At 42.0% G+C, this 13,707-nt stretch overlaps 1 protein-coding gene across 1 annotated transcript in view; it reads right to left on the reverse strand.

Moving 5' to 3' along the window:
- The window catches only part of LOC127597650 (cytosolic carboxypeptidase 4), a 121,393-nt gene that overhangs the window by 960 nt on the left and 106,726 nt on the right, over positions 1-13,707 (reverse strand). The window contains exons 21-25 of the mRNA XM_052060825.1: positions 12,988-13,117; positions 9,852-9,983; positions 9,641-9,703; positions 9,104-9,217; positions 641-795 (exon numbers count right to left, since the gene is read on the reverse strand). Coding sequence (XP_051916785.1) covers positions 641-795; positions 9,104-9,217; positions 9,641-9,703; positions 9,852-9,983; positions 12,988-13,117 — 594 coding nt within the window. The remainder of the gene's footprint in view (positions 1-640; positions 796-9,103; positions 9,218-9,640; positions 9,704-9,851; positions 9,984-12,987; positions 13,118-13,707) is intronic.

The raw sequence follows: 13,707 nt of genomic DNA on the forward strand, positions 1-13,707 counted from the left end.
ACAAGCTACACATTTTATGAAAACTTTCCTATTGGTCCCTTTTTGTCCTTTCATCCATTTAAATGGAATTTATGTTTCCATAAATGTTCAAATAAACATGGATCATGATATTGTGAGCACGTTCATTAACAAATGTGATTTTTGATCAAAGGCAATATGAATCTCATTGCAGGGAATGGTATTCAATCTACCTTCATTACAATTTGAACTAATAATGGGCCAATTTAACCCTGAAACTCCAAGGCTGAAAATGAGTCTCACTCCAGCCCTGTGTTACAGCTGTGTTACTTGCCAAAAACGTCCACTTTTGCCTGAACTTTTCAAAAGATAGTCTTGACTAGCATCGTTTGAAAACCTTTTTTTTTTTAAATGTCGTACCCAAACAAAGGTATTGAAAATAAATTATATATTCAAAGAAAGAAGAGCAAATAACAAAGAATAAGTGAGAGGTCTGTCGTTTTTCTGATATGCTGCGTATCTTAAATAAGTAGTTGTGTTCCATGCGATAGTCTGAATGTGACTCTATTCAGTCCTTCATTTCTGCCTAACCTACCAGCACAAAATGTATTTAATTTTGTTGAATAGATCAAGACATGTAACTCAAAACACATCCTTTTAATACGTTTGGGGAATATCTTACTTGTGTGATTTATGATCAAGGACGTTATGTCCCAGAGTCATGTGGTTGATCAGAGTCCTGGTGTACAGGGCCCTTGTATCGATAGTCACGGAGAGCAGACTGTGGCAAAATTTCATTCCCATTTCTTCCAGTTCCCTGGTTCTTGTCTGTAGACCCTATACACAAACAAAGAGGATGTGACAATGCACACAAGAAAATGTACTGTATGTTGCTGTACGCAGGATGGAAACATCAAAATGTACATGCATGATAGCCATGTCATATAAATAATGGCCCTTGAATTATATGTCTTATACTTTTATTTTTCCATGGTAGATTTCACTTTTTTTCTTTGGGCACTCCGGATTCCTACCTGTTACATGTGTCTTGTGTTTTGAGAATGTGTGGAACTGCCGTCCCTCTCGTGTTGTGTATCAGTCAGTGTGTATGGGTGTGCTCTCAATTTTTGGAGGATCTCTTTGGAGACTTTGGTGACCGGCTGTGATTGGGTGAAAAGGCGGAACCATTCTTGAGGGATGCAGGCCTCCCTGATTGGTCTTTGTTTTGTTTGCAAGACCAGCTGGAGTGGAGGCCATTCTTCCTCAGCGGTGCACTTGTTTCTCGTAACCAATCAAGCCTTGCCATGTATTTAAGGACTGCCAAGTTGCCTTGTCACTGTCGGATTGTTGACCTTGCTTTCTGTTTGCTCATGATACATTTTCCAGACAGCTCATTCATGTTTAGTCTGTTGTTTCGATACCCAGTCAGCAAAATTTGTCTGGCCCAGCAGACACGACACGTACACTCAGCCCACATACCTCAATGAATGACGGCCCTGCAGTGGCCCACGTCTGGCATCCATGATGTGGGCCGCATTCGGCCCAGATATGAGCCACATTGTTTAATCATATCTGGCCTTGCTCTGGCCCGACGCTGGGCCAGAACAGGTTCCTGATATCAGCCTTAATTCAACCTCAACTACGCCACATCTTCCATGAGCTATATTTGACCCACACAAAAAAGTCTCAAAAAAGATTGTTATAAAAATATGTTTATTGTCATCATTTGTGAACCTCACATATAACTCCACATACACTGGAAAAATGCACTTTTCTTTATTTAACAGTGAACACAAAGTCCAAGCTTACTCTTGAATGGCATTTTTCTGTCCATCAAATTGTTGCGCTCTCCATCCCCTCTTTACTTCTCATGCTCTCCTTCTGTCACCATCCCGATCAGGAGCCAGATGTAGCCATCTATTGATTGTGACACTAATTTCCTGGTCTGAGGCCCAAGATGTTCGGCTTTTAATACTCACAGCAGCTGTAAGAACTGTAAGAAAAAAAAGGATGGACAGTGTGTTAGGAAAACAAACATTTGTACATGTCATGAACAATGAATGGTGAGTAAAAATAACCCTTGACATTTCTTATAATAATAATAATAATAATTCATTTATGAGCGCCTTTCAAGACACTCAAGGACACTTTACAACCTAAACTAAACGAGGTGTGACGCTGTGGGGCGGAATATTTGCCACCAAAAACTAAACGTGAATAACTTTTAAATAGTTTATGCTGAATTTGAATGACATGAATTGAAGTTAAGTGGCTCGGATAATGGATGGATTTGTATATTTTACTCTGAATCATTTTGAAAAATGGAATCTGAGTTGTACAATCTGAATTGAAACGATACTTTTTTTCTTTGAAACTGTATTTGATCTTCACTGAAAATTAAATTCTGTTTATTTTCATATTCAGTCTTACAAATACAAAACTTTTCATTTGAATGTCAGATTTTGTTTTTGAATTGAGGTACTAAGTTTTAAATTAACCTTATGGTCAAGTATGAAGTGTCCGGTTTGTATTGGAATTAATTTCATTGTATTTCAGTCCAGAAAGTAGTTCTTTTTGGCAGCACCTCTAAGTGTTCAATCACCTACATTTTCCCTAAACCCACATGCACACAGAAACTGTGACGCACGAGGTTCACGCCCAGCCTATGTGACGTACCTGAGCAGTTTATTTTCAAAATTCGCGCACTTCAGTCTCGATTTAGATACAGCAGGTGACAAGTTTAGAAAACAATGCATAACACTTAAATTGTAGCACAATATATTTTTAATATTTCCCGATGCCACCATGAAGAAGTCATATCTGTGCTAGACCCACCCCCCCAACCCCAACACACACACCATTTCGGGCTAATGCTAATCGTTATTACTAGCGCCCTTCAAAATTCAGGCTAAACTCTAGACAGAATTGTCTTCAAATTGTAACTGTTAGTGCACTGTCACAAAGAACAAATGTTAACCTAAGCATGAAATAAATTTACTCACCACATCACATGGATGTCTCACCGGCGCGTGCATGGGCAACTGCGGGCAGAGAGCATCGTCGTTAATTGCGGGCTCTGTCCTCCTCCTCCTGGGCAATCGGCTGGTGACTCGTGAGATTCACACCCAGTGAGAGCCCCGGCAGGGCCCTCGCCTGATTATTGTTTCAGGAGGGTTGTGGGGCGGCTACTCCCACTCGCCTCCGTTACGGCGGGGCGAGCACTGGGCGCCTCACCTTGCAGTGAGACCCCACCTCCTTCCCTACCGGCGGGTGGGTATTTAGCCTTGTCAGGGGCCCAAGAGCCCCGGTGTTCTGCCCTCACGCCACTCGGAGGCATCCAAAGACGCGAGGCTGCGAGGGCTGTTCTTCTTCTTCTTCTTCCCCTTCTTCTTCTTAATTGGCGGTTGGCAGCTAACGTTTGCGGTGCATCATTGTGTGGATCATGTATTGGAGTGTATCTATACTTGACTGTTGTGTATTAAAGTACGTACAAGGAAAAAACCAAAAAACACGAAAATTCTAAACTTGTACTTGTGTCTTCTTTCACTGACGCCAGTCAACTGCAACATAATCTTACTTGACCACGTTTAAGTTGTGCACGCGCAATCGCGAGCGTGCACCAGAATTAGTATGTGTGTGTGCGTGTGCGTGTCTGTGTGTATGTATGTGAGATGAATGGAATTCCGCATCAGTCTTCTTTTGTAAAACAAGGCTGTGTGTAGAAAAAAAAATCTGAAACTGCATTTTAGGGTGGCTCAACAGTGGCTGACCATATATGGGCCGGAGTTGTAAATTGATTTCTGGCCCAAATACTGCACTCCACAACTGGCCCTCATCTGGTTTGCCAAAGTCAAGCCAGTGCCTCATTTGCCACTCCTGGGCCGTGTTTGGCCCACATGCATTATGCCAGTGCCGACACATGGCCAGCTGTGCCAGCTTTATGCCAAATGCGGACCAGATGCCTTTGCTGACTGGGTAATTTTCTTATTTCTTGTCAGTATTTTGGATTTCTTGTTATTCTCGGATTATTCAAGTTTCATGTAATTGAACTTTCACGATTTCGTCTTGTGTATTTTCGAGTGTCAACAGTTCCTTGCCATTTGCAAGCCTTTTTTTTCACATGTTCTTTCCTGGTTTTGTGTCACCAGTGTGTCAGAAGAATCCAACAATGGAGCGCTTCGACCCAGAGAAACTGGACGACTGGTGGGACAGCGTGGAACTGCATTAAAGGAATTAAGCGGCGCGGTTGCCCTGCTGACCCGCCAGTTCGAGGAGTTAGGCTCCCGTGCAGTCGCATAAGCGGGGGACGCCCCGCTTGGATACCTGAGCTGCCATGGATGGTATGCCACGTCCCTCAACATTTGTTCAGGAACCAAATTTGCCACACCCATTTCACTATGTTGAAGAAATTGGCCAATGTGAGCAAATTTATTCACAAGTGCTCTTTGATTTTTGAGCAGCAACTGTTAGCATATGTTCATGATAATTCCAAAGCGGTGCTTATCATGAGACTTTTGACTGGTAAAGCTCCTTGGGCACCAGCAATGAGCAATGCTAAACCCAATCTCTGGCCTTCCTACCCCAATTTCATCACTGAGTTACGTCGGGTATTCCACCATCCGGTCTGGGGAAATGAGGCCAGAGGTCAGTTATTGGATTGTGTTCAGGGTAACCAATTGGTTGCTGATAACTCCATGTTTTTCCACATTTTTACTGCTGGGAGCGGATTTATCGATAGTGCATTATGCCGTATTTTTCGGCGCGGTTTTAGCTCCCATGTTGAAAGATGATTTGGCCATACGGGAAGAACCAAGTTATTGAGAGGAACTCCTTGCCATGGCTATACAGTTGGCTAATTGCATATTGGAGAGATGCCAAGAGCATGGTCTATCGAGGATGCACCCGGAGACTTTCCGGTCCAACACCACTACGACACGCTCCGATGACCAGCCACCACCAAGATCCAGAGACTCCTGAGCCACTTTCTGAGGAAACTATGCAGTTTGGTGGTGGTCGACTTCATCTTAGGAGAGACAGCGAATTAATGTTTTGTTGTTCCCGGTGTTGAAGGTTTAGGTTGTTCCACGTAGGATCTATCCCAAATTAATATAGTCACTGAGTTTGATGGGCATCTGCTGGCAGATGTTATCTCTGTTTGGCTCTGCTTCAATTCCGTCTTTGCGGGAATCACGTTGAATTGCACAGGTTTTTTGTTATGCCGTCTCACGCTGTGTCCTGTTATTTTAGGATTAACATGGTTTAAGATGCATAACCCCGATATTCATTGGAATCTTCCCTCAATCGAGGACTGTTTAAGATTAGAGCAAGAACACAAGACTAATCAGTTTGCTGTCATTCCCTCAGAAAAAAAAAATCAGTTTGGCTCAAATACCTGCTTTATACCACGATTTAGGCAAGATTTTTAGTAAAGCTCTTGCACTGTCTTTACCGCCTTATTATCCCAATGATTGTACAATTGAACTCCTTCCTAATTCAGTATTACCTGGTTCTTGCCTTGACCAGGGTTTGCAACCCGAATAAGAGATGTTGAAGAAATACATTTCCAATGCCTTAGTGGCGGTACTCATTCAGGCATCTTCTTCCCCTGTGGGGGCTGGATGTTTTTATTTTTTATTTTTGGATTGAAAAGGAAGAAAAGATATTCAGGGCATGATTGCCGGGGACTAAATGAAAACACTGTAATAAATAAATACCCTCTTCCTCTGTTGGATTCCGCATTCGCAGACTTACAGACATCAACTATCTTTTCTCAACTTTCTGAACTAGACCTTTGCAATGCATACCAGCTAGTCTGCATGCGGGAGGCAGATGAGTGGAAGATGGCCTTCAACACTCCTTGAGGACATTTCGAATATCTAGTTATGGCCCGGTGGTCGACTGGTTAGTGTGTCGTCCTCACAGTGCGGCGGTGCAGAGTTCGATTCTGGTTCTGGCCTTCCTGTATGAAGTTTGCATGTTCTCCCCGTGCCTGTGTGGATTTTCTCCAGGTACTCCGGCTTCCTCCCACATTCCCAAAATATGCATGGCAGGGTAATGGTCGGCATCCATTGCAGCTTGATCATCCTGGGAGGGGTATTCCCCTATATGCTGCCCCTTCTCAAGGTTTCTTGGTTATCACCTGATAATTTGTTTTATTGTGAGCAATTATTCCTTGCTCAGGGGATTTTCTTAATATTTCACTCTGGGCCGATCTTATTGAACCCCTTTGGATTTGACACTGAGGATCTTTTTAACCACCTCATTGACCTCAACTTGGAGGATAGGAGAACCTCCTTCAGAGATCCCAGTCTCTGCTTCCTCATGGCATGGTGCGGCAGTGGAATTGAGGAGGTCTTCAAAGTATTCTCTCCACTGACTCACGATGTTTTGAGTCAACGTCAGCAGCACCTCATCCCCACAATACACAGTGGTGATGGTGCATTGCTTACCTATCCTGAGACGCAGGATGATGGAACAGAATATTCTTGAAGCCATCCAGTACTTCTTTTATATGGCTTCACCGAACTCCTTCCATGCTCGAGTTTTTTGCCTCAGCAACCACCAAAGGCGCATTCTGCTTGGCAAGCCTGTACCCATGGCCTTTCCTTCCAATCACACCCTTCCAAGTCTCACTTTCATTACCCAAGTGAGCATTGAAGTCCTCGAGCACAACAATGGAGTCTGAGGTGACATTCCATGTCCCAAGAGCCAGATTCTACAGCCGGGGAGTACGGCTTCTGGCCTCTTGTCCACCTGGGTGAACCCCAATAGATGAGCATCAGGTAGGAGGGCAATAAGTATGTCCACATTTGCCTGGCGCCTCTTATCGTAGGCAACTCGAGAGGGAAGAGAGTTCAGCCCCTCACAGAGAATAAGCTGAGTGTGGAGACAAGCCTGACTATAGTCAGAATTTCTCAACCTCACAGGCTCCTTCCCTGCCTCGAGAGGCGACATTCCATCTCCCGAGAGCCAGCTTCTCCAGCCGGGGTGTAAGGCCTCTGGCTGCTGCCCAGCTCACGCTGCAGCCGACCCTCTTGCCTCACCTCCATGCCTAGTTCCAGAGTGGGTCCCTGCGTCCGGGCAATGGAAAATCACATTTATGTCTGTAAATCAACATTGGGAATCTGTGACGCAAACTTCCTCTGGTCCCACACCGTTCAAAGGTTTGGGGTCACCCTAACAATTTTGTGTTTTCCATGAAAAGTCACACTTATTCACCACCAAACGTTGTGAAATGAATAGAAAATAGAGTCAAGATATTGACAAGGTTAGAAATAATGATTTGTATTTTAAATAAGATTTTTTTTTTTACATCAAACGTTGCTTTCGTCAAAGAATCCTCCATTTGCAGCAATTACGGCATTGCAGACCTTTGGCATTCTAGCTGTTAATTTGTTGAGGTAATCTGGAGAAATTGCACGCCACGCTTCCAGAAGCAGCTCCCACAAGTTGGATTGGTTGGATGGGCACTTCTTGCATACCATATGGTCAAGCTGCTCCCACAACAGCTCAATGGGGTTCAGATCTGGTGACTGCGCTGGCCACTCCATTACCGATAGAATACTAGCTGCCTGCTTCTGCTCTAAATAGTTCTGGCACAATTTGGAGGTGTGTTTGGAGTCATTGTCCTGTTGTAGGATGAAATTGGCTCCAATCAAGCGCTGTCCACGTATGGCATGGTGTTGCAAAATGGAGTGATAGCCTTCCTTATTCAGAATCCCTTTTACCCTGTACAAATCTCCCACCTTACCAGCACCAAAGCAGCCCCAGACCATCACATTACCTCCTCCATGCTTAACAGATGGCGTCAGGTATTCTCTTCCAGTATCTTTTCATTTGTTCTGCGTCTCACAAATGTTCTTCTTTGTGATCCAAACACCTCAAACTTGGATTCAACCATCCACACTTTTTTCCAGTCTTCCTCTGTGTGTCTGTGTTCTTTTGCCCATCTTAATCTTTTTCTTTTATTGGCCAGTTTCAGATATGACTTTTTCTTTGCCACTCTGCCCTGAAGCCCAGAATCCCGCAGCCGCCTCTTCACTGTAGATGTTGACACTGGTGTTTTGCGGGTACAATTTAATGAAGATGCCAGTTGGGGACCTGTGAAGCTTCTGTTTCTCAAACTAGAGACTCTAATGTACTTATCTTCTTGCTCAGTTGTGCAACGCGGCCTCCCACTTTTCGACTCTGGTTAGAGCCTGTTTGTGCTGTCCTCAGAAGGGAGTAGTACACGCCGTTGAAGGAAATCTTCAATTTCTTAGGAATTTCTCGCATGGAATAGCCTTCATTTCTAAGAACAAGAATAGACTGTCGAGTTTCAGATGAAAGTTCTCTTTTTCTGGCCATTTTGAGCGTTTAATTGACCCCACAAATGTGATGCTCCAGAAACTCAATCTGCTCACAGGAAAGTCAGTTTTGTAGCTTTTTTAACAAGCTAAAATGTTTTCAGATGTGTGAACATGATTGAACAAGGGTTTTCTAATCATAAATTAGCCTTCTGAGCCAATGAGCAAACACATTGTACCATTAGAACACTGAAGTGATAGTTGCTGGAAATGGGCCTCTATACAGCTATGTAGATATTGCACCAAAAACCAGACATTTGCAGCTAGAATAGTCATTTACCACACTAGCTATTAGGAGAGTGTATTTCTTTAAAGTTAAGACTAGTTTAAAATGATCTTCATTGAAAAGTACAGTGCTTTTCCTTCAAAAATAAGGACATTTCAATGTGACCCCAAACTTTTGAACGGTAGCGTAGGCCCTGTTTACAATGGTTGACTTTGCTCGGGCATAAAGCCCGAGGCAAATAAACTACTAGAATCATTGGTATGTACAAACCCCTCTACCACAATAAGGGAATGGCTCATGAAGAGGTTGTTTTCTCACCCTTCTTACATTCTTCCATTTACTTTCGGTATCTATCACTGTCCTCTGTCCCTTCAGTCCAGGTTCTGTTTGAGATGTTTTCCTTGAATTATTTTTTTTTCAAATAAAAAGACACCAATGAATGATATTAATACCCTTACAGGATGTGTCAACTCAACTCCGGTCAAGAGTTGAATACAGTTTAGAGGAGTGTACACGACACAGTCACGAGTATGAATGTTGGGCGAACAGTCTGGAAACTTCTAATTTCACAAACCTTGTATATTCCCTGGTCAAAACCATTGTAAGTGCTTTCCATGGTATAACTTCTCAGCACGCCCAACTCTTTCCAGACAACAATTCTGGCAGTGGCAGAACGGGACTTCTCTACCTGAGAAAACCAGATTAGTAATAATTAGGAATTGGAAAGAAAGGCACAACATTAGGATTGATATGATTCTAATAAATTGCTTATTTTGTCACTTCATACAATTCGGATGACGATGCTCTTATATGCATTTCTCTGTAAAAACTAAAACAAACATCTACCAAACTACCTGCAGTGATTATAAAATCTATTTTTGTGGTTTAAAAAAATATAAGCATCAGACAAATCTTTTAAAATCTGTATTCCCTTTATTGTGGTGGAACAAGTAATGGGAAACCTCACAGACTGTATTCAGAAGTACATGGAGATGTATGTGTAAATTCTGACTGACGGTTTGTAAAAGGCAGATGAGGTAATATTTAATGTTTGCTCTTTATTGATCAGACTGACAAATGACAAAACATGAAATCAAGTTGTTCGTATTACCGTATAGCTGCAGCTGTTAAAAGAGAAGGCTGGTGCAATACGATCCAAGGCCTTTGCAAGAGTCTCGAAAAAGAAAAAGTGAAAAGAACTAAATAGTTTTAAGCAATGCCACCGCAAAAAAACAAAACAAAAACAGTTTACATAAAAATCACAACACTATAATTTTGACATGAAACCATATCACGATAGTGTTGCTTTGCATTTGTCTTACTCTATATCCAGGGTCCTCTTTCAGTCCTGCAGTGTCAAATGTAGAACCTGATTGCCATAGAGTTTCCTTTACACTGCAGCCATACAGAAAAACATTTTTTTTTCTAGAATGCCCATGATAGTCACAGAAGACCTGGAAGAAATATCAGACATTATGAAATTTAGAAATGTACACCAACAAAAATAAACAGCATTAAACGTTAAGGCACGCTCCCCTCCAAATCCCAGGATATTACCTTTCTTTTAGCTGTCAACTGAAAATATTTGGGTTTGACATCAAAAGATGAAAGGAAATAACCCATCAACACTGAAACTTTTATTCAAGATATTTACTTCTGCATTTGATGCACAAGTTAGCCCATTATTTGTTTGAAACCACCCATGTTGTGACTAAAAGTATTGGAACACGTGACTGAGATCTGTTTTGTTGCCCTGGTGTTTCTTACTACACGAATTATTTAAACAATAAATAGCAATAAACGTAAACGTTTTAGATTTGGATTTGTCTCTGAAGGCTCCATTTGTAAACATGAAGAGTTGCAACCTACACAATAACCAAAGTGATGTCTATGAGAGAAAAACAAGCAACTGTGAAGCTAAGAGAAGATGGGAAAATCCCATCAGACCAAATACTTTATCATTCATCAAAGTCAATACATTTACAACATGAACCTATTGGTCGCTTTCAAGAAAATGTGAAAATAACTGTCTGAATACACGCATCACAAAGATGTACTGATAAATTCAATGTCCTGCTCCACACTCTTCAAAAAAGGGTCACAGAGCCATGTATCACCTCAGGCATCACTCTAAGTTCCAAACAAAAGTACACAGGATCGACACATCTAAAACACGACACCATCGTTCAACTATGCCAGTTTCCCATATATAAGCAGACTATATGCAAAATATAATGTCTGTGCCATATGTGTGAATATCTGAGGTCAAGGCATGATTGTGTTGTTCCCAACACACATGCAGGGTAGACCAGTGGTGTCCAAACTCAGTCCTCAAGGGCCACTGTCCTGCCTGTTTTCGAGCTCTCCCAGATGCAACATACCTGATTCAAATAACTAGAAAGGTTCTAATGCTGGTTCAGATCTGGCTGATGAGGTGATCATCTGAATCAGGGGTGTTGCAGCTGGGAGAGCTGGGAAACAGGCAGAACAGTGGTCCTCCAGGCCTGGAGCTGGACATGCCTGGGGTAAACACATCGACAATGTGACATCATTGTTCAACAAAACACGCTCCTATGTCACAGTGGTGATTCTTCGCGATAACCACACGTGCGTTGAACATGCACTGCCATCCTGGCACCAGTTGGAAGTTGAGTAGATTGACCAAAAAGCTCAAATCTTGGGCCGTTAACCAGCACCCTCTTTGAGCATTCCCAGGAGTGAGGTTTGACAAATGTACACTTGCACAGCTGAGCTGGCATCTGATACACCAAGACATGAGCACACAATGTGCTAAATGTATTGTTAGAGGTTGATTTGTTCTACATACAAAACGTTTGAAGCCAAGTAATGATTCATTAGCAGAATGTCTAAGGGAATGGGTTATGGAAAGTTCTTTGCACCACTGGGAACATTTGTAAACACTGATGACTTCATGTGTACAAATGTCTGACAATGGCAAATTTTGTCTTTGTCTTTCTTCAAGAACTTTCTGACAAAGACTTTAGATTATCATTTTAAAGTAAGCACTTCCGTGGAAATTGATTAATAACTCCAAATAGTAGAAAGAGTAAAAGCCAAAAAAAGCAGACTTCCGTTGCGACACCCAGGGATTCCCATTGTCGCAGATGGTTTTTCAGTTTATATATATACAGTACTAGCTGGTTCGCCGCCCTCCAGGCGGCTCATCAGCTAGTTCCTGCGGAAGGCTGGTAAGGTGGTGGTTCGCCGCCCTCCGGGCGGCTCATCAGCTAGTTCCTGCGGAAGGCTGGTAAGGTGGGCCTTCGGGCCACAAAAGTGTTGTTGCTTGGTTCAACTTTTTGTTCATCTTCATTGCTTATCGCGAAAATAAAGAGATGTTTAGCTCTACTAAATAACTAACAATTTTATTGCAATGCTTGTGGGTAGACAACATTTTTTCGCCAAGATGCCCGCGCGATCGTAGTGAGCCACTGCCTGAGCGGCGCATTGGCGGCGCGGTGAAGTAGGTACGTTTTGAAAAGGGACAGACGGAAGGACAGACCGCGTGCGGGACGACGCGCAATATATATATAGATATATATATGCATGTGTGTGTGTGTGTGTGTGTGTGTGTGTGTGTGTGCGTGCGCACAGACACACAATGGCACGGTGGTGGACTGGTTTACACGTCTGCCTAACTCAAGACCTTCCTGTATGGAGTTTGCATGTTCTCTCCATGCTTGTGTGGGTTTTCTCTGGTACCGGTTTCCTCCCACATTACAAAAACGTTCATGGTAGGTTTATTGGACACTCTAAGTCATGGATTCTCAATTAGTTATGCAAATGGTGCAGAAATAAATTTTTCGAGGTCGTCATAAGTCTACAGAGCATGCGTGGTGTGAAAAATTTAGGCCTTTCTTTTTTTTCTTTCTTTGTTTTGTTTCATTGTGACAGTTTTTTTTAAAGTTTGTGTGATTTCTTTTTCATTTTGGAAACATTGCTCAGTTACCAAAAGCAGTGTGTGTTCACTTTATCAATATTTTGTCACTGAGAATAAAAGCAATACAAGAGAAATATAACAGACTAAGTTTCCTCAATCTCAGAATTTGTGAAGACACCAAACAACTAAATAAGAAACTAAATATGAACAAAAAACGATCCGTACCATGGTCTTTTCAACTCAACACTACCTAAAGTACTTTACCGGAGTTGAATGATCGACATTCATCACGTTCATCGATGGTGTATAATATTTTGGAAGGAGCACGACTCTTCGTTTTTTAATTCACTCCTAGGGTAGACTATATTGTGTTCATATCATGTCACACTATTTACATCAGACTTTTATCACAATAGGTGGAAACCAAAGTTGTATTAATGTTTCCCATTCCAAACAGTACTACAGTGAAACGAAATAAACAAACATCATTGCTTGTTGGGAACATAGCATAAGGTGTCACATGTCTGGAAAGGACACTAGCAAGAAAATATCCAGTTTACCAGAGGAGTTCGTCCAACACTGTTGAGGTAGTAGAGGAAGCCTTTGGTATGGTAGATGGTTGGACAAAGAACAGGGTCTGGTTTACACCACTGACGATTCAAATCCTCTCTGTTCAGGTCACAGCGATTCCTGCGGTGGAACAAAATACATGATGGCTTTTGATTGAATATGGGCTCTCTGATGGAATTTATAATTTTGTGCAGGTCGCTCAGCTTTCTTTTAGAAAACAGCTGGAGTTAGTGTCTTTTGAACCCAAAGACCATATTCTGTCCTACTTGTCCGTGTCCGAGACGTGAACAGATAGACAGATAGCGAACAACGAAAAAAGACCAAGGATCCACAATGTTGAGATGGAGCTTTAGTTTCTTTTTCCTTAGATTTTTTTTTTGTAAAACTGTACAGAGAAATAAAAACACAAAAAGGGGGATGTTTCACACCGTTCAAATTAAATGTCTCTGTGTCATAACATTGTAATGTTAACTTTTCAAAACGCAATATAAGCTTGGAACAGAAATAACCAAAATATGCACGGTTAACATTGAAAATAGCCGCAACTAGCGTGCAGTAGCCCATATGCTAATATGGATAGCCAAGCGCTAATGTAGCATAGCAAAAACGGACGGAAAATCGTTCTTAATATTGCACATTTCCAATGCTGAAACTGAAGTAACGGTTTGGTAGATATCATGAAAGTGCAGTCTAAACAGGGTTCAACTTAC

The sequence above is a fragment of the Hippocampus zosterae genome, chromosome 3 (assembly GCF_025434085.1).
Source record: "Hippocampus zosterae strain Florida chromosome 3, ASM2543408v3, whole genome shotgun sequence".
Classification (NCBI taxonomy): domain Eukaryota; kingdom Metazoa; phylum Chordata; class Actinopteri; order Syngnathiformes; family Syngnathidae; genus Hippocampus; species Hippocampus zosterae.